We start from the raw sequence: 22,207 nt of genomic DNA on the forward strand, positions 1-22,207 counted from the left end.
ATGGCGAGAATATTTTGAGGAACTTTTAAATGTTGAGGAAGAAAGGGAGGTGGTAATTTCATGCACTGGTCAGGGAGGTATACCATCTTTTAGGAGTGAAGAAGAGCAGAATGTAAGTGTGGGGGAGGTACGTGAGGCATTACGTAGAATGAAAGGGGGTAAAGCAGCTGGAACTGATGGGATCATGACAGAAATGTTAAAAGCAGGGGGGGATATAGTGTTGGAGTGGTTGGTACTTTTGTTTAATAAATGTATGAAAGAGGGGAAGGTACCTAGGGATTGGCGGAGAGCATGTATAGTCCCTTTATAAAAAGGGAAAGGGGACAAAAGAGATTGTAAAAATTATAGAGGAATAAGTTTATTGAGTATACCAGGAAAAGTGTATGGTAGGGTTATAATTGAAAGAATTAGAGGTAAGACAGAATGTAGGATTGCGGATGAGCAAGGAGGTTTCAGAGTGGGTAGGGGATGTGTAGATCAAGTGTTTACATTGAAGCATATATGTGAACAGTATTTAGATAAAGGTAGGGAAGTTTTTATTGCATTTATGGATTTAGAAAAGGCATATGATAGAGTGGATAGGGGAGCAATGTGGCAGATGTTGCAAGTATATGGAATAGGTGGTAAGTTACTTAATGCTGTAAAGAGTTTTTATGAGGATAGTGAAGCTCAGGTTAGGGTGTGTAGAAGAGAGGGAGACTACTTCCCGGTAAAAGTAGGTCTTAGACAGGGATGTGTAATGTCACCATGGTTGTTTAATATATTTATAGATGGGGTTGTAAAAGAAGTAAATGCTAGGGTGTTGGGGAGAGGGGTGGGATTAAATTATGGGGAATCAAATTCAAAATGGGAATTAACACAGTTACTTTTTGCTGATGATACTGTGCTTATGGGAGATTCTAAAGAAAAATTGCAAAGGTTAGTGGATGAGTTTGGGAATGTGTGTAAAGGTAGAAAGTTGAAAGTGAACATAGAAAAGAGTAAGGTGATGAGGGTATCAAATGATTTAGATAAAGAAAAATTGGATATCAAATTGGGGAGGAGGAGTATGGAAGAAGTAAATGTTTTCAGATACTTGGGAGTTGACGTGTCAGCAGATGGATTTATGAAGGATGAGGTTAATCATAGAATTGATGAGGGAAAAAAGGTGAGTGGTGCATTGAGGTATATGTGGAGTCAAAAAACGTTATCTATGGAGGCAAAGAAGGGAATGTATGAAAGTATAGTAGTACCAACACTCTTATATGGGTGTGAAGCTTGGGTGGTAAATGCAGCAGCGAGGAGACGGTTGGAGGCAGTGGAGATGTCCTGTCTAAGGGCAGTGTGTGGTGTAAATATTATGCAGAAAATTCGGAGTGTGGAAATTAGGAAAAGGTGTGGAGTTAATAAAAGTATTAGTCAGAGGGCAGAAGAGGGGTTGTTGAGGTAGTTTGGTCATTTAGAGAGAATGGATCAAAGTAGAATGACATGGAAAGCATATAAATCTATAGGGAAAGGAAGGCGAGGTAGGGGTCGTCCTCGAAAGGGTTGGAGGGAGGGGGAAAAGGAGGTTTTGTGGGCAAGGGGCTTGGACTTCCAGCAAGCGTACGTGAGCGTGTTAGATAGGAGTGAATGGAGACGAATGGTACTTGGGACCTGACGATCTGTTGGAGTGTGAGCAGGGTAATATTTAGTGAAGGGATTCAGGGAAACCGGTTATTTTCATATAGTCGGACTTGAGTCCTGGAAATGGGAAGTACAATGCCTGCACTTTAAAGGAGGGGTTTGGGATATTGGCAGTTTGGAGGGATATGTTGTGTATCTTTATATGTATATGTTTCTAAACTGTTGTATTCTGAGCACCTCTTCTAAAACAGTGATTATGTGTGAGTGTGGTGAAAGTGTTGAATGATGATGAAAGCATTTTCTTTTTGGGGATTTTCTTTCTTTTTTGGGTCACCCTGCCTCGGTGGGAGACGGCCAACTTGTTGAAAAAAAAAAATATATATTATATTCTCCCTCGTTGGTACTTTGCTTTATAAAATTTTGGGTTCCTTGTGCAATAAGCATAAGTCACTAATAGTCCAGAAAGGAAAATGCAGTAAATGATATGGAATTAATTTTAAATATTTTACTCTGAAGATGTGATAATCACCTTGCAAAAGTGAGCACTATTTAATTGCTGCAGAATGAGCATTGTGCACTATATAAAGCGTGATGTAAATCAGATTCATTTGTCATGCTTTTTGGTGTGTGGTCTTGTTACTGTGTCTGATCATAGTATGGTTACATTTTTTGATCTCTCAGTGGTGTCTTCATGTGAGCACATACTGTCTTTCTGTAATTATAGAAGCTTTGAGGTGGACCAGGTTGATGTGGTGGTAAGAGATGCTGTAGGCAAGATGACTGCATCTGCACTATCTGTAGACCAGTCAGCAAAGATTCATGATGAGATATTTGTGGCTGTGACTGGTAGATTCTGTCCTTTGATCACTAGGAGGATCTTGATTTATGACTTTGCCTTGTGGTATGATTTCTCTGTTGCCTAGCTCCATAAGTCTTATAGGAGTGCTGAGCATCGATGGCATAGATTTCATACTCCTGAATCATAGTTTGATTGTGTAGAAGCTCATAGAGCAGTAACAAACAGGGTATTGCCTTGTAAGATAGACTACTACAGGAGAAAAATTGAATCTTGTGGAAATCAGGGGCTCCTGCTCACCCATCTGAATGAACTGCCTGGTCATGTATCTTAACCTCCTTTGCCTACCTCTGATTCTGCTTTTCAGCTAGCCTCATCTGGACTTTAGATTCAATTCAAGAAGCTCATAATATGTCACAGATTACCTTTTCTCAGTTTTCTCTAGTTGGCGAGGAGAAGTTTCTAGGGTATATCAAGGATTCTAAGAGACATACTGTGCATTAAATCCTACAAGTGTTTCAAAGATCTTGCCCACACATGAAAGTGCTTTTTCTTTTATAGCTGTTTTGATCAAATGCTGTTATCAAAGTGGATGTTTTCCACAGTCAGTGAAGGGAACTTTGGTTCCTGCTTTTCAAGAAGCCTTCCTGTGATTCATAAAACATATCAAATTATCATCTTGTTTCTGTTCTTATATTTTTGATCAGTTGGTTCTTTTTCTGGAGTGATATAACATTTTACCCTGTGTTCAGTGTGTGTATAGATTATTTCATTCAACTGAGACAACTTTGTGTAAATTTTAGAATGATTTAGTACTGAACACCTGTTTAAAATACAAGTCACTGCTAATTTTGTTAGATCTCTCAGTTGTATTTTATACTATTGATCATGGATAGCTGATAAGTGGTCTTTTTGGCTGTGGCCTTAGGGATACTGCATTGTTGCTTCTGAAGTTGCATCTTTCTGCTCGGTCATATCAAGTATATAGTAGTCCATGATTCTCTATTTGACCCATTTCCTTTGTCCTGTGGCATTTCTTGGGACTTCTCTTGGACTGGTATTGTTTACTGTTTGTTAATGGCTTATCCTTGTATGAGCTCAAGGCAAGAGTTGAATTTAAACTCTGTTTATTAACATTTAAATCTATTAAATTTAATGAGCCCAAAGTATCTTGCTGTGTTTGTACCTTTTGCATCAGGCTTGGGAATGTTTCTGCGAATTGTTGAGGCTCTCTTAGACTGAATGAAACTTGTGCTGTTGGGGAGAAATCATCCCCAGAAAGAGCCTTTTCCTAAGTAGCTCCTAGGTTGTTCAACAGATTGCCAGTGTCTGTTTAGAATCAGGAATCTATTCATGCTTGTAAATCTCAGTTGAGAGCATGAATAGATGTGTTTCGTCTTTATCGTTGGTGTTGCATGTGAGTACTTGTGAATTTCTTGAAAGAACAAGAGCTCAAAAATAACAGAATCCTAAATTACTTATTATTATTAAATTTTATTATTATTATTATTATTATTATTATTATTATTATTATTATTATTATCATTATTATTATCATTATTTACAAAGTATTTGTAAATTGAGTAGAAAAAGTGAATGGCCCTCATGGTATAAAATCTGTCATCACTCTTCTAAGGAAAATGAAATGCACCACAGTACCAGCCCCAACCTGTTCTTTTAGCTATACCTTGAAAAAGAGGGTGGGGGTCACAGTAAGCAGACCAGACCTCAGTTATGTCCTGAATTCATATTTTATTTGCACAGATCCCACCACCAGATAACAAGCCAACCCTTGTGGGTCTTGAAGTTTTAGATGAGCCAAGTGCCCGCCAGAGTGATGCAACCGTGTTAGATCTTCAGCTCCGGGCCTTGGCAAAACACACAACTGCCAAAAGCACGGTAAGATACCAGCAACAGTCTTCCTTATCACAATTTGTAGATGATAAGGTGTTGATGTGGTGAAACAACATACAGCAGGGGAAGATGAGGGAATTGGTTATAATTAGCAATATTCTCAATTTTAATACAGGCAGGCCCCACTTCACAGCTTTTTGCTTTACAGTGTTTCACTCATACAGCAGTTTTCAGTTATAACCATTCTTCATTTATTCAGATTTCTTATAATAAATATAGTCACCACTCATTATTAACTAAGGACTAAAATATTTTTAGGTAAGTAATGTGTGTACTGTACAGGCAGGCAGGCAGGCCCCACTTTGCAGCACTTCGCTTTACAGCATTTTGCTAATAAAGTGGTTTTGCTAAAACATCTGTTTTCATTTATACCCATTCTTCATTTATTCAGACTTCCTACAGTAAATATAGTCACCACTCACTATAAGCTAAGGATGAAAATATTTTAAGGTCAGTGATGTGTGTACTGTATATTCATATTTTAGGCCTAACTATATTACTCACTTAATATATGATAGTGTAAACATGTTAACAGACTTTTATATGCATTTGAAAGTAAAAAAAAGTCTATAATTCACTTTACAGCAGTAGCCTGGAACCTAACCTACTGTACAAACAGAGCCCTACTCTGCTCTAAATGATAATGTCATGCCTCTACTGAATACATTTCCAAAATTTGAAAAACCTTTGAGGAAGATACTGGACTGACAGAAAGAAGTCTGAGGCCCTAGTAAGAAGTTTACAGAAAGCAAGTTACAGGATAATATGGAAAAGTGATAGCCCAAAATTGCATCTAATTACTATCAGCTAGTGTATTGCCGTTATGAAATCACATTACCTATGTGGCTAATACACTCAAACACACTGGTTTTATGTAAAACTTTGTTTTAACATACAAATCAGATGTGCTCATTTTCATCTTGTACTACTGTACATCAGAGAATGTTCTAGAAACTAGAGTGTTCAGTGGTCAGTCGTCACGTGAGGTCACAGACCCTGAGCTGCTTGGGGATTAGCGTGGACGGTTACAAAGCATGGCTTGCTTCTACAGTGTTTTAAAAGCTGAGGTTGGAGAGTTGAAGGAGGAGGTCTTGCTTCTCCAGGAGGAGATTAGGAGGCTGAAGGTCCACCTCAATGGGCCTGGGAGAGAGTGTGAGGTGGTTGGAGATGTGGGGAATGAGGCTTCTAGCAGTGAGGTGCAGTCTGTCTCTCACTGTGAGGAGGCTGTAGGTGGGGTGGTAGCAACGGCTACCAGCAGTGAGGTGCAGCCCAGCACCTGCTACAAGTGGCGAGTTGTTCACAGTAATGGGAGGCGCATCAGAGTAAGGAAAGTTAAGAGTGCAGATCTGAAGGTAGGAAATCGCTTCTCTGTTCTCCAGGATGAATGTACTTCAGTGGCCAGTGAAGGTAAGGGTACTACTGCCCCTGCTAATGAAGGTAAGCGCATTCTTGTGGTTGGTGACTCTCAGGTAAGATATGTTGATCGTGCTTTTTGTAATAGGAATAAGAAGATGAGAGATAGAGTGTGCTTCCCTGGAGCTGGTGTTGGGGACATTGTCAACAGACTGGATAATATCATGTCAGGTAATGGGAACAAGCCCATTATCTGTCTCAGTGCTGGTGGAAATGATATTGGGAAGGGTAGGAGAGAAGAGCTGCTAGATAAGTACAGGTCAGCTATAGATTTCATTAAGTCTAAGGGAGGGATCCCAATCATATGTAGCATCTTGCCTAGAAGGGGAGTAGGAAATGAATGGTTGTCTAGGGCAATTGGTGTAAATTGCTGGCTAGACAGATACTGCAAGGAACTTGCAATCCCATTCATTGACAACTGGAACAACTTTTATGGCAAACATGATATGTATGCAAGGGATGGGGTTCATCTCTCTGGGGCAGGGGTGGTAGCACTTGCAGACTCGATTGAGAAGGCCATTGGTGAAATGCCTATGATTTTAAACTGATGGAAGATAGAGGTATGGGTGTGTGTGGGAAACAAGCAGGTTGCAACACTAGGGTTGGAAACAGTAAATGTATAAAAGGCATTCAGCATGAAGTTATAAATAAAGACAATAGAACAGGTCAGCAAACAAAGGGGGACAGCAGAGGGCAGCAAGGGACTAGCTCCCTTAAGGTTTACTATACTAATAGCAGGAGTGTTAGAAATAAGATAGATGAGCTAAGATTAATTGCAAGTGCAGGAAACATAGATATTATTGCTATAACAGAGACCTGGCTCAATCTGAAAGATAGAGAGATGCCCTCTGAATGTCACATACAAGGCTATAAATTATTCCACACTGACAGGGTCAACAGGAAAGGTGGTGGAGTAGCGATGTATGTCAGAGACAATTTAAATTGTTGTGTTAGACAAGATATTAAATTAGAAGCGTCAGCCACTGAATCTGTTTGGTTACAGCTTCTCGAGGGCCGAGAAAAACTAATTTTGGGTGTGATTTACAGGGCCCCAAATCTTGATAGGGAGTGCAGTAAACTTCTATGGGACGAAATTCGTAAGGCATCTACATACGAAAATGTTGTGCTAATGGGAGATTTCAACTATAGACAGATTGACTGGAGCAATTTGACAGGAAATTTAGAGTCGGGTGACTTTCTTGATACGATCCAGGATTGATTTTTAAAAAGTTTGTGACAGAGCCAACTAGGGGAAATAACCTCCTTGACTTGGTTCTTGCCAGTAGGGAAACACTAATTAATAATCTTGAGGTTAATGATGAGCTTGGGGAGAGTGATCACAAATCACTCAGTTTTAACATATCATGGAATTCCCCTAATAATGGCAATCAAGTCTCCGTCCCTGACTTTCGCTTGGCTGATTTCATAGGACTGAAAAATTACTTAGGTGGGCTGAACTGGAATGACCTGACTAGGGGTCAGGTAGGTGGTGATGGTTGCCGATATGATGCTTTCCAGGGCATAGTTCTAGCTGCTCAGTCAAATTATGTTCCAAATAGGGAAATCAGATCAAACAAAAATGATCCTAAATGGATGAACAATAGATTAAAATATCTGATTGGTCAAAAGAGAGGCATATATAGGCAAATCAAAAGAGGAGAGGGGCAATTAAGAAATCGATATATTCAGTTAAAGAGAGAAATAAAAAAGGGAATTAGAAAAGCAAATAGAGATTATGAGGTTAAAGTTGCAAGAGAATCGAAGACTAACCCAAAAGGATTCTTTCAGGTATACAGAAGTAAGATCAGGGACAAGATAGGCCCACTCAAAAGTTCCTCGGGTCAGCTCACTGACAGTGATAAGGAAATGTGTAGAATTTTTAACACATACTTCCTCTCAGTTTTTACACAGGAGGATACCAGCGATATTCCAGTAATGATAAATTATGTAGAACAGGACGATAATAAACTGTGCACTATTAGGGTCACAAGTGACATGGTCCTTAGGCAAATAGATAAATTAAAACCTAACAAATCCCCAGGCCCTGATGAACTGTATGCAAGGGTTCTAAAGGAATGTAAGGAGGAGCTTAGCACACCTTTGGCTAATCTTTTCAACATATCACTACAAACTGGCATGGTGCCAGATAAGTGGAAAATGGCAAATGTGATACCTATTTTCAAAACAGGTGACAGGTCCTTAGCTTCGAACTATAGACCAATAAGCCTAACCTCCATAGTGGGAAAATTTATGGAATCAATAATTGCCGAGGCAGTTCGTAGCCACCTTGAAAAGCATAAATTAATCAACGAATCTCAGCATGGTTTTACAAAGGGGCGTTCCTGCCTTACGAATTTATTAACTTTTTTCACTAAGGTATTTGAGGAGGTAGATCATGGTAATGAATATGATATTGTGTATATGGACTTCAGTAAGGCTTTTGACAGGGTCCCACATCAGAGACTATTGAGGAAAATTAAAGCACATGGAATAGGAGGAGAAATTTTTTCCTGGATAGAGGCATGGTTGACAAATAGGCAGCAGAGAGTTTGCATAAATGGGGAGAAATCAGAGTGGGGAAGCGTCACGAGCGGTGTTCCACAGGGGTCAGTGTTGGGCCCCCTGCTGTTCACAATCTACATAAACGACATAGATGAGGGCATAAAGAGCGACATCGGCAAGTTTGCCGATGACACCAAAATAGGCCGTCGAATTCATTCTGACGAGGACATTCGAGCACTCCAGGAAGATTTGAATAGACTGATGCAGTGGTCGGAGAAGTGGCAGATGCAGTTTAATATAGACAAATGCAAAGTTCTAAATGTTGGACAGGACAATAACCATGCCACATATAAACTAAATAATGTAGATCTTAATATTACGGATTGCGAAAAAGATTTAGGAGTTCTGGTTAGCAGTAATCTGAAACCAAGACAACAGTGCATAAGTGTTCGCAATAAAGCTAATAGAATCCTTGGCTTCATATCAAGAAGCATAAATAATAGGAGTCCTCAGGTTGTTCTTCAACTCTATACATCCTTGGTTAGGCCTCATTTAGATTATGCTGCACAGTTTTGGTCACCGTATTACAGAATGGATATAAATTCTCTGGAAAATGTACAAAGGAGGATGACAAAGATGATCCCATGTATCAGAAACCTTCCCTATGAGGATAGACTAAGGGCCCTGAAACTGCACTCTCTAGAAAGACGTAGAATTAGGGGGGATATGATTGAGGTTTATAAGTGGAAGACAGGAATAAATAAAGGGGATGTAAATAGTGTGCTGAAAATATCTAGCCTAGACAGGACTCGCAGCAATGGTTTTAAGTTGGAAAAATTCAGATTCAGGAGGGATATAGGAAAGTACTGGTTTGGTAATAGAGTTGTGGATGAGTGGAACAAACTCCCAAGTACCGTTATAGAGGCCAGAACGTTGTGTAGCTTTAAAAATAGGTTGGATAAATACATGAGTAGATGTGGGTGGGTGTGAGTTGGACCTGATAGCTTGTGCTAACAGGTCGGTTGCCGTGTTCCTCCCTTAAGTCAATGTGACCTGACCTGACTAGGTTGGGTGCATTGGCTTAAGCCGGTAGGGACTTGGACCTGCCTCGCATGGGCCAGTAGGCCTTCTGCAGTGTTCCTTCGTTCTTATGTTCTTATGTTCTTATACTGCCTAAATAAATACTAAATATCCCCTGTTCCTCTGTATCCTGAATATTCTTAATCACACAAGTATCCTGAATATTCCTGAATCTTTCTAGTATTCTGAGTTTCCTTACCAATGAATATCCCAGATATTCCTTGACAAAAATATCCTGAATATCCCCCATCATATTTTCCTACCCTGCTCCATATAGAGGCTTGTTTATACATCCAAAATATTGTAATAGTAACTATTCCCTGAATCTTGTTAGTATTGCAATTATTCCTTATCACCAAATATCCCAGATATTTCTTGACAAAAGCATCCTGAATGTCCTTATCATATTTACATATCTTATTTATTGTAATAGTAACTATTTTTAGGCATTCCTATACGTATATTCTTAAAAGCCTGAATGCTCACAACCCTTAATTTTATCGTGGTTGTTATTGCTGTATTTTGTAGAATTTGAGGAAGAAATGCAGATACTTATTTATAATTGCTTAAATATTTGGTGAAACTACCCATTAATTATAGGTTTAACATGATATTTGCAATATCCAAACTCATTTAAAATATAATTAAGCATTTTATATTCTTTATTGTTTTATTTTATTACTGGAATATGCTATATATTGCTTTTGTTACAGTGGTCTTTGAATAAGCCCTTTACTAGCAGACCACAGTAATTACCAGAGTTGTATATTATATAATAGTATGATGGTTCCATCTTTTGCAGTCAGTGAAAACAGTTGAAAATGCAGAGAAGAATGCAAAAGTTGTAGAGAAGTGGGTGAGGGATATAAGTGAACTGCACCGTACAAAACCTCCCCCAACTGTCCACTATAGCAAGTAAGTTACATAATTGATTTATTCAACCATTAACAAAGTATTGTTCAATTTATGAAAGCCTTCAGAATTTTATCGAAGGTCATGACAATCATATTCTTTTGGCAGGTGATTGCTTATTTTTAAATACTGAAGTGTATTCACTCTTTTGATAGTTTTCTATTGACAGTTACATATTTGAGTTATGGAGAAGGGTGCTTCAATTTTTTTTATCATGCCTCTTAACTATCAACTGATAGATATGATTAAACCCATCATATCTATTATTGAACATCTATATAAAGTTTGTTTCTATTGTTATTTCTTAGCTCATTACATCTGCTGTACTGGTATTTACCACTTGGAGAAATACAATAATTCATAATATTCCTGTGGCTCATTGATACTCAAGAAGTTAAGAGCATTTATGGATGAAAAAGAATCAGTTACAATTAGAGTGTCAACCTTTGATACATGGATGCAGTTGAGTGTGAGGAGTATGGCAAACAGTTCAGTTTGAAGGGTAGAGGCAAAGTTATTGGTGCATGCTCCAATTTCTATATGAAAGCCATAACTCTGTATGACAGCAGCACTACCAGCTGCACCAGTGAACTGGTGAATAATACCATCAACATACATAATTTGTGAAAGAGACAGCTAATGAAATTTTGGGTGGCTGAAGCTGAAGTAGAGTACACAGATATAGTCTGTATACAGGAGTAGCCTAGGAACTGTGATTGATAGAATAACAAGGGAACACCACTGTGCTGTGAGTGTTCCACATATAGGCACATATGGTCACATATAGGCAGCTTAAAACAGTAGCCTATTTCACTTTAAGATGACTATATAATAACTCCAAACACACAACATAGGATAATCCTAGTGTCTGCTTTCAGTTTATTGCTTAGGAATGATCTCTTGGGCATATACTATACTGTTAAGTTCATGCATAGCTGTAGGTTGGGTTACAAGGCATAAACACCACAATTCCCTAGGATTGTAATAATCAACCTATTGTATCTATTTCACTCATTAATATATTTAATACAGTCCACACCTCATGGTATGTTAAAGTAATAATGTAGCATAATCTTTATAATACTTCTAGTCATGTTAGAATATTAGTAGACCTCCATGTGGTTTTCAGATTCAGTTGTAGTGTAGGACACAGCTGTAGCATTCGCCTAAGAATTTCCATATATAGTCTTTAAAAATTTATCATAAGTTATTGCATGTATCAATCTGATTTGCTTATATTATTCTGATTGACATAGTGTCAGTGCTACTGTGTATATATTACTTTATGCAAGTACTTTGTGAATAATACATGGTTTGTCTTTCAGGCGTATGCCTGATATTGACTCTCTAATGCAAGAATGGCCTGGTGAAGTTGAAGAACTTTTAAAGGAAATCAGCTTACCAACAGCTGCCTTACAGTTGGATCTTTCTGCCTATGTTGATATTATTTGTGGTTGGTACTTTTACTTATACGTATTCTCAAGTTAATATTAGAGTTGTTCAGGTTCTATAGTAAATTAATTAGTTGCATCTTATCAACCCTTCTTTACTATATATCATCACTGAATCATTTTTAATTAATTCTTCTCAACTTGTACCATCATGAACTTCAGCAATAATGCCTCACATATACACCTACACCTCATCTCTCACACCACCTACTACAACTACTTTCAAAACCATCACACAAAATTACTACCCTTTCTTTCCATTACCAGTACTGACATCACCCATACTATTGTCAACATCCCTACTGTTACAACACACTTCTGGCACCCACATGAGCACTATAATCCCTACCTCCCATACCACTACAACCATCTCTATCCTCACCATCCTACCAGCCAGGTTTTTGGCCAAGCTTTGTTGAGTGCCTGTTCAACAAGCTATTTTTTGTTAGTAGCCTGCTGGCCAGCCTATCACAACCTGGAAATATAAACACATATGCAGTATAATGTGATCCTTTATTGACAACGTTTCACCCACACAGTGGGCTTTTTCAAGTCACACACAGATCTACCTGGGGTGGAAGGTACGGGAGTATTTATAGTCTTGTTCAGAATGTTGAGGTCAGGTGGAGAATGCTGCATCTGATGATCTCCCGGGTGGAGTTATAGAGTCTTGGGTAGCTTGGTGGGGATATTGGACAAGTTGTGAGTAGACCTTCTGCAGTGTTCTATGTTCTTATGTGGGATAGCGATGAAGAAGTTTCTTGGCGAGTGGTTCAGCTATGTTATAGAAGCTGTTGTTCTGGTTGAAATTGTTGGTTATAGAGATAAGCGATGATTCCAGGATTCTTCAGTATTGAGTGTTGTCTTCTGTGGCGATAAGTCTTGAGTTTCTGTAGTTAATTAAATGGTTGTGTGAATTGCGATGTTGTACACAGGCATTCCTTGTATCGTCAGTCCTGCTTGCATATTGGTGTTCTGAAATACGTGTTTGGAGGTCTCTTGATGTTTCGCCCACATAGACTATAAATACTCCCGTACCTTCCACCCCAGGTAGATCTGTGTGTGACTTGAAAAAGCCCACTGTGTGGGTGAAACGTTGTCAATAAAGGATCACATTATACTGCATGTGTGTTTATATTTCCACTGTGTCGGTATTTGATACCATTTATTTCTATCACAACCTGGTTGATCTGGCACTTGCAAGGGTAGTTATCCAGCTTCCTTTTCAAGACTTCTACATTAGTTCTGACATTACTTGTAGCCTCTGCTCGTAGCAGTCTAGTCTTGGACTACAGATATTGAGTGTTCCATTGTTTATTTGGCACCTCTGCTTTTCAAACCATACCATGGGTGGGGATAGAACCCGCGATCAGAGAGTCTCAAAACTCCAGACCGTCGCGTTAGCCACTGGACCAGCTAGCCACAATATTATTTGTCCAACTAGGTATATTTCTACACCATAGGAAGGTTAGCATAGGCACCACTGTGACCACAAATGCAAGTTTTTACAGATGAATCTCTAGGTAGCGTGGCCGTGACGAACTTTAGCCCAAGTCCCCTCAAAGCCGTCAACACAACTCACGAAATCGTAATGACACGATTGCAAACAAACCATACCACTAGATTTATTATACACTTCCTATATCTCTCATTCCAATAAGTGTTTATGGTAGCTGGTAAATTTGGAAGTTGGCCCTCCAGTATCTTCCAGGTATATATTACCAGGTACCGTATTTCATCTTCATTGCAGAGAGTACATTCCATGTATTTTAAGATGTTCTCAGTAGTTTAAAAGCTTTACTGACTTCACACAGGCAGTCAACAATCTCTGATTTCTCTCCTGCCATGAATGAATTATAATCAAAACCAAGCGCTAAATCAGCTAATGTCCTGCCATGAATGGAGCTAATATTTAACATGCAAGAGGACAAGTGATTTGAATACAGTAGTATGTAGCACCATCACCAGATGGTACTACTACTGTTAATGTGTTAATGGTGTTAATGTTACAGTTTTATAACTAGTGTAAGCATGCTTCTGGCAAGACAGTGATGGATTGAATGATGATGGAAGTTTTTTTTTCTCGGGCCACCCTGCCATGTTGGGAAATGACCGATGTGTTAATAAAATAATATATATATAAACCATCACCAGAGTTATTTCTCATTATCCAAAGGTTATTTTTCTGGCCTTTGCTTTATTTTCGTATCACTGACCATCATCACCAAGGTAGGGTGACCAAAGAAACAGGAAACACATTCACATTCATTCATTCAATAGCTGTCTTGACAGAAGTGTGCAGACATCACAAAGTGACCCTCTGAACTACAAGTCTGACATTATTGCTAAACCTCCGACCCATTTCTCATGTTGTACGAGATGGTTTGCCTATATTCTGTGATTGCTTTGAGTTCTTCATTCTCCCCATATTGAAACAACTGAAATTTGTCACTATTACCAGCATCACTGCTACCCACGACATCATCCCCTCCTCCCATCATTATCCATATTACTGCATCATAACAGTTATCCATGTCATTAAGATTACTTATTATTTATAGGTTGCTAGATTTTTTACTTTTACTTTTTATTTTATAAATCATTTGCAAATATTATAGCCCTAAACTACAAGTGATTTAGCACTTCACATTATTTTTTTTTTTTTTTATAATTTTAAGTTACCAGCTTTGCATATGACACTGGCATTTAAATCAAAATTATTGATGATAAGTATAAGTTTTAAGTAGACTTTGTTTTAATCATGAAGATATAAATCTTAATTTTCCATCATGGGAAAGAATGCATTTTAAGTTAAGAAAACTACATATGAAACATTCCATGAACCACTCTTGGAATAGCTACCTACCTTTTGGTAGCTCTTTACATCTGTGCTTCCTTGTTCAAGTTGTCAGCTGCAGAGGCTCACAGGAGTAGTCACTATAGTCTGATTAGGAACAGCTGACTTGAATTATGGACTATGGGGCTGAATGATCATCTCCACTTTGGAGCTAGGACACTCTTGAAATTTGAGTTGACTGATAATGTCTTCTACATACTCCTCAAGGGATTTTGTAAGGAAGACCAACTGAAGAATGACTGCCACACAGCTCGTATACCAATGCACATAAGAAGTGCACTTTCATTGTTTGATTGGGAAAAGGATCTGGTGAACACAAAACAGCCTGAGATGGGAAGGACAACAGCAGAGCACACTTTAACTTTTGTAAACAAACATACAGGTAAAAACTGGAAGACCAATACCCAATGCTCCCCTTAATTTCCGAGTGTTGTAATATTCCACTGTAAGAAGGCCATGATGTGGGATTAGGAGTACCCTTCAAGGAATGTTCCTTGAAGCTGGTGAGCGACTCTTGATCTAGGGAATTGTATCTGTGCTCCAGTTCCCTGAATTGAACCTGAATGCCTTCCCCTCTCCCCCCACAGGTGCTGTATAATCCTATGGGTTTAGTGCTCCCCTATGATTATAATAATAATGTGATTAGGAGTACAACAGTACAGTAAGCAAGAACCATCCATGGACTAGGAAGGTCTGTGAAATAAAAGGACACAAGTGCAACTAATGTGACATTTAATTGTGGCAACGTTTCGCTCTCCAGGAGCTTTATCAAGCCATTACGGTAATGGCTTGATGAAGCTCCTGGAGAGCGAAACGTTGCCACAATTAAATGTCACATTAGTTGCACTTGTGTCCTTTTACTTTACATATTGTCGGTAATTCTACCAACTTTATTACAAGGTCTGTGAAGTTGACATATAGGGGTAGTGGGAAATTAGCGAGAAGCGAAGTATGGGAATTCTGAGAAGACAGATGTGTGGAAATAAATGTAGAAGGTGGGTCAGTGTCCATCATCAGTTTTGACTCGGTAAATGCAGAGGTGGCTTCAGTTGTTTTATCTGACAAGGAATCTGCAAGAAGCATGATGTCAGTCAGAAGATATAGACTGAGTAACAATTGGAGAGACATCAGTAGTTGCCAAAGAAGGGGAAGATATCGAGAGGTTAGAGGTATTTAGGTGGAAAAATACTTTGAGTGGGGACCTTACATAGGGGTGGATGAACTTCCACGAAGGTAACCAGTGTAATATGAGGCAAGGGACTAGACTCAGAGTCATTAAAAGTAAACTGTGGGGGAACGATATGCAGATTAGGGGCAAGAGTAGTTTTGAGTTTCAGAGATGTTTTGGACGATGGAGGTGAGGGAAGACAAGATGATTTAGTCAGGAGAGGCCATGCAGATGGAGAAACACGTGAATGAGATAAAGGACAGTAGTAGACAATGAGGTAGAAACATCCGAGGCAAGGACTGCATATCGAGTGGACACAGAGGTGACTGTGGAAGTAGGTTCAACAGAGGTTTGAGGCCGTCTAGCAACCTTAGTGTAGGAAAGTGGTGGGAGTGTCCCTTGAAGTCGGAGATGGAAAAACTGCCATGGCATAAGAGAAACCCCACTTTTTCCTTTAGACACTGGATCTACCTTTCTCTTAAGAAAACTGGGCAACAGCGAGAATATGCAGAATATGCCTCTTTGCAGTTAAGGCAAGTGGGAGGTCAGCTGCAAGGAGGATTGCTGTGTCATCCACACATTGCCAAAGATAGAAATCTCCAACCCCAGGCAGGAAAGACAAAAGTGTCTTAAGAATTTGAAGGTCCCAGAACTTGAGTTGCTCCATAATGTCTGCACTCATTAGAAAGTCTAAGTGACTGATGATGTGCAGAAGGCGAACAGTTTCAAAGCAAGAATTGAGAAAAGATTGCAGGTTAACTCAGTGTTTTGTACATGAAATGTTTTGCCCAACATGCTGCAAGAGTGCTTTGCTGATACTATTGGTCAGAAAGATAATTCAGAGGTGTTGGTTGTATTAATATTATTATAATCAAAGAAAACACTAAACCGACAAGGGTCATACAGGATTGCAGGTGTTGGTTGTAAATTATCGTTTATTACAGAGTATACAGGTATTACAGGTTGTTCTTATTCTCAAAAATAATTGGCTCAACAGAGTTGGCCTCATCAGTTACAGTCAAGGTTGCTTGGATGGGGGTCTGGGGTTGGGTTGTCTTTTGATGTGCGAATGATCCAAAATTGATGCACCATAGGAGGAAAAACTGGAATCATGGCCAAGGTCAAGCAAAGGTCAGACGTATTGAAAGGGTCATGGAACATCAGTACCTTAGTCAGGCAACAAGGTGCTATCCTACAGTGGTAATGGGTTCTTGGAAAGGTCATGTGAGGATGCTGCTAAAAAATGGAAGGGGCCTGGGAGGAGGAAGTTCATGAATGTGTCTACAATGAGTATTTTTTTTTTTCTAAAAAAAAAAAAGGGGGGGGGGGCGAGGAAGTGAAGTGTGGGGAGGATAGCTCCAAGGGGAAACAAAGAGAGCATACATCTCTGTGTGTCCAAGATTTCCCTTGATGCTTCACGTAGTACAGATGCTGCATGGAATGCACTCTCTAACCTCCCTTTGCCAGTAAGCAAGCATTTCAGGATAGCATCCTACATATTCACTGAGCCACCTTGGCAGACAAAAGAGGCATACCCCCCATGGGTTGCCACCTCCTGGAACTGACAGGCACCCTCCAGAGATACACTTGTCACCTTGAGGGCACCCAATGCCCCCGCTGGAATTCCAGATTACACATTCCTAGATTACCCAGATTCCATTACACACACCACTATCAAGGGCCTCAACAGAATGGGATGGACAACAATTCTCCTTCCTCAACCTAAGAGCTATAATTTCCATGGAGAAAGGAGGCGAGATGGTAAAGCAGGGGTGGGGGTAATCAAGTTTGGTCCAAGTTAGTAGACAAAAGGTCCATTATCTTCCTTTAAGAGGAGGCACTGGTTAAGCCCTTGCAGGCTATAGCCACCTTGGTGAGGAAAAGCCTCATCAGTGAAGATGAAGGCACAACTATCATAATTCTCCACTGCAGAAAGGAATTGCCATCAGGGGTGCTATTTCAGGTAGTTCATGGGTCCCAAACAAATTCCTGAAATAATGTACCAAGATCACAAATTTATTTTCACAAATATTTTCTAATCACTGTTTATTTCTTGTTAAGGTTATGATGCTAATCACTATTCATATTTTTCAGCTACCTTGGATATTCCAGTTTACAAGAGTAGAATTCAGTCTTTACATGTGCTGTTCACACTTTATTCAGTTTTCAAAAATTCAGCACACTTTAGACAGTTAGCTGAAGACAATTACATAGAAAATGACGAATCAACAGCTGATCGTCTGGTGATCCAGTAGTGTGTTTGCAAATGTAACCTTGTTCAAAATCTGAATACCCAGTTGCATTCCCATTCTTGACATTTGCAATGCATTTGCTATTTTAAGCACCAAATGCCACAGAATTTTTTTTTAGGAATAAACAGTATTGTTAGTTCTGTTTTACTGATGAACATGTAAAATGGAAAAAATCAATCCACTATGCTGCACTAAAAGTAAGCTGTGAGTTACATGGATTGTATTGTTGCTCATGGAAGCTGCATTTGTCTTTTTGTCACACTGACAACTGTAAGAACAAATTCATTACATCAGTGATGTGGATCAAAATTTCGAAACTGAAAACCCACTTGTACTACACTTTTTTTTATATAACTAGTTATTCAGCACTATGATGCAATTCAGGTTTAGCACACAAAATGAACACAATATACACTATGGGGAAGCTGTGAACTAGGCTTTCTCCCCCAGTTTCAGTAATGTGTCATAATTCCACATAAATATGTCTTTGATAATTTGATCACACCACTGTGCTAACCCCTTTTAAAAATTTCTACATATCTGGGACCAATTTCATGGGTGGTTCTACCTTCATTTTGAATCTTTAGTGCTAAACCTGTAGGGGTCATTATACACTTGGGGAATGAGGCATTTTGGTTTGATCTAAGGAAGGAAAAGGCAAGTCCAGTTCCCTGGATCAAGAGCACCTCACTGGCATCAAGGCTTGATGGACCTGCCTCTTACAGTCAACTAGATGGAGAGTACAACTGAAAAAAAAAATTACTATATCTTGAGATATCTAAATAAAAGCTTTATACTATATAGTATATTAAAAGCAACATAAACTTTGTCCTTTTATTTAAACAATATGTCATTCCATCACAGAAACATTGTACAAGTCTCCTTCAGTATATATGGGCTGGGACATATACTGGCTGATAGGTACTTACATCTGCTCTCCTTGTATATGAAGAGGCTCGCATTTAATTTGAAAGACCTGGCAAAGTGCAAACCTCTATATTCTTACTGAAACATTCTTGCATATCTGGTCAGGAGAGTCTGTGAATGAGGTATACACTAACTTGCAAATAACTTCTAGCAATGTAAAAAGAGAACTCTAGCACAATTCTTTTAGATTATGTACATAAAATCAAATTTACAGGTTTGAAAAAATGTGAATTTTTCTAATGACAAGATGAAAATTGTGAAACACGAGCACTGATGTTGTATGAGATGGGTGAACTGGCTAAAAATGACCAATTCTATACTTTAAGCAACACTAACCAGCTTGCTGTGGTTAAACATATCCATTTTAACAGAGGATTACTTTTATGACATCCTCATTATCTAGTAATTCAAATTAAAAATGAAAGCTAATCTAATGTACCACCTCCTGACATTGTTTCTGCATAACAAACACATTATTTAAGTTGTTAAAACATCAATAATTAAATTATGCTCTTAAAATAGCCAAAATTAACAAAAGAATTAATAAAACTTTACTTCTGACTGCATCCTTCTCCTGATGGCATGACTTGCATAACCAATCTTTTGCTCACATATCCTAAGACTTAGCTGACCTAATAAGTCTCCCATGAAGATTACTTTTTAAAAGGGGTACATTTTTTTCTTAAGCTAATTTTATGCTTCACATATCACTGTACTCTTTCCTAAAGTGATAACCCATACCATTTTCACAGGCAAATGAATTCAAGAGAAAATGTACATTCATTATACCTGGAAATTTAGTATAGGTGGCTCAATACACAAGCACTGGCTATTGTTCTTCCTGGTGAAGCACCTGGAGGCACAGTATATTTGCTCAGGTCAGGATGCACATGGATATACCACACTTTCTACCATGGACAGACATTATAGGATTCCTTAGGTGAGACTGTGATGATTCTAAATTAAGAAAAACACATAATGCTACTATTGTTTTGTCAGGTCCCATTTGTCATTTCTGTACAAAAAAGTAACCTTTAATTTGCAAAACTTCCCTAATTACAAAATATGATTCAAAACTGGCAAAGTCAAAGTGACTCCATAATGTCATAACTATGTCAACCACATAGGAGCATAATGATTGCCACTGGAATCTGCCATAACATTAATGGTAGTGTTAGTCATCGCAGAATCAGTAAATGTGGTTGTGGTGGAGAGAGAATAGCAGCGACGACGGTGGTAGTTGGTGTTATGGTGTGGGTTGCAGTGGAGACCATTTTGGTGGTAGTGTTGACGTCACGATGTCATCATTTCACTCCCACTACCTCCACCACTACTAGTTACTGGTCCCTTCAGAGAGTCATTTATATCACGACGGAAAACTGACAAATTCTGTGTAAATCTGCAAAAGAAATTGACAAAACTACATTATATAGTGAATTTCCACTTGTGCTAACTGATTGACCAATGCATAATCCATTATTTATACCATTTGCACTAGAACAGTTGGTGAGGGGCTCTTGATTTAGGGAATTGGATCTGTGCTCCAGTTCCCCGAATTAAGCCTGAATGCCTTCCACATCCCCCCCCCAGGCGCTGTATAATCCTCCGGGTTTAGCGCTTCCCTCTTGATTATAATAATAATGCACTAGAACATATAATCCTTTGAACAAAAGCTTCTGCTGTGACCAAGCAATGTGTAATGCTTGTTTTTCAAGCAAATCTGTCATCAAAATATGCACAAATAAGTGTCATAACATTTGGTCTCAAAATATAAAAGAAGAAAAAAAAAAAAAGTTCAGTCAACCAAATTTTGATGTTTGCTATAAAATTATTTTGATAACTGTCTCATGTACTGAGGTTTTGTAATCACATGCTAAAGTCAGCTAATTTATACAGGTCTCCCTCAACATTCGCGTTTTCAACTTTCGCGGGCTTCACACATTCGCGAATTCCCAACCGCCAGATTCCCAGCCGCCAAATCATATTTAAGTTTACCGCCATGAGTCCTTACTACCCTCCCTCCGACCCCTGCAACTGGCAGCCAGCCCTCCCACCACTGTGTGGTGAGTGCTTTGTTTGTTTATTTGCTATTAAACTACAGTATAAATAATGTAAACCCATCCATGACTGCATATTAGAATGGCTATTCAGACAGGTATTGGAAGGTGACATCATGTGTTCACTCTTGAACACAGCAAAGAATCAAACATTTCTGCTACTGCTAATAATAATAATAATAATAATAATAATAATAATAATAATATTAATATAATAATAATATTAATATAATAATAATATTAATATAATAATAATAATAATAATAATAATAATAATAAATACGATAGAATTGAAGAAGGAAATTGTACAAAAATACGAGGGTTGAAGCAGTGGTGGAGGAAGTGGTTGACGCATCGTCAGTGTGGCTTTGTTTATGCTGGAGTGAGTATTAGTCTCCGTGCTCTTCCAAACATTTCACAATAATTCATTGTATTTGGTGCTTGTAGATTGAGTGTGACTGGAGTGGTTGAGGCAGTTATAGAGGCAGTGGTAGAAGCAGTTATAGAGGCAGTGGTAGAAGCAGTTATAGAGGCAGTGGTAGAGGCAGTGGTAGAGGCAGTTATAGAGGCAGTGGTAGAAGCAGTTATAGAGGCAGTGGTAGAAGCATGACTTAAGAAATCGTAATGACACGATTGCAAATAAACCATACCCCCGGCCGGGATTGAACCCGCGGTCATAGAGTCTCAAAACTGTCATGTTGACGGCAGTGAAGGGACTTGAGCTAGAGTTCGTCACGGCCACGCTAGCTGGAGATTCGTCTGTAAAAACTTGCATTTGTGGTCACAGAGGTGCCTGTGCTAACTTTCCTATGGTGTAGAAATATACCTAGTTGGATGAATCTTATTGTGGCTAGCTGATCTAGTGGCTAACGCGACGGGCTGGAGTTTTGAGACTCTATGACCGCGGGTTCAATCCCGGCCGGGGGTATGGTTGGTAGAAGCAGTTATAGAGGCAGTGGTAGAGGCAGTGGTAGAGGCAGTTATAGAGGCAGTGGTAGAGGCAGTGGTAGAAGCAGCGGTTGAGGCAGTGGTAGAGGCAGTGATATTTACTAACATATATGTTATAAATAATAATAGTACATTATGAATAACAATTATTATTATTATTATTATTATAAATGTTATTAATATTAACATGTACTATTATTATTTATAACGTATATGTTAGTAAATACCACTGCCTCACCCACTGCCTCTATCACTGCCTGTACCACTGCCTCTATAACTGCCTCACCCACTGCCTCAACCACTCCAGTCACACTCAATCTACAAG

At 38.9% G+C, this 22,207-nt stretch overlaps 2 protein-coding genes across 14 annotated transcripts in view; one reads left to right on the top strand and one right to left on the bottom strand.

The window, feature by feature from the left end:
* Nucleotides 1-18,774, top strand: part of IFT46 (intraflagellar transport 46) — a 290,653-nt gene extending 271,879 nt beyond the window's left edge. For 9 of the 10 annotated variants that reach the window (XM_053786703.2, XM_070093004.1, XM_070093012.1 and 6 more), the window contains 4 exons: nt 4,166-4,300; nt 10,113-10,225; nt 11,548-11,675; nt 17,793-18,774. In XM_053786703.2, coding sequence (XP_053642678.1) covers nt 4,166-4,300; nt 10,113-10,225; nt 11,548-11,675; nt 17,793-17,953 — 537 coding nt within the window. In that variant the 3' untranslated portion in view covers nt 17,954-18,774. Of the gene's footprint in view, nt 1-4,165; nt 4,301-10,112; nt 10,226-11,547; nt 11,676-14,737; nt 16,172-17,792 lie in introns of those variants that run through there. The other variant, XM_070093008.1, reaches the window with a different exon arrangement.
* Nucleotides 18,771-22,207, bottom strand: part of Ranbp16 (Ran-binding protein 16) — a 170,089-nt gene continuing 166,652 nt past the window's right edge. For all 4 annotated transcript variants that reach the window (XM_070093002.1, XM_070093003.1, XM_070093000.1 and 1 more), the window contains one exon: nt 18,771-20,276. In XM_070093002.1, coding sequence (XP_069949103.1) covers nt 20,171-20,276 — 106 coding nt within the window. In that variant the 3' untranslated portion in view covers nt 18,771-20,170. The remainder of the gene's footprint in view (nt 20,277-22,207) is intronic.

This window comes from Cherax quadricarinatus, chromosome 41 (genome assembly GCF_038502225.1).
Source record: "Cherax quadricarinatus isolate ZL_2023a chromosome 41, ASM3850222v1, whole genome shotgun sequence".
Classification (NCBI taxonomy): domain Eukaryota; kingdom Metazoa; phylum Arthropoda; class Malacostraca; order Decapoda; family Parastacidae; genus Cherax; species Cherax quadricarinatus.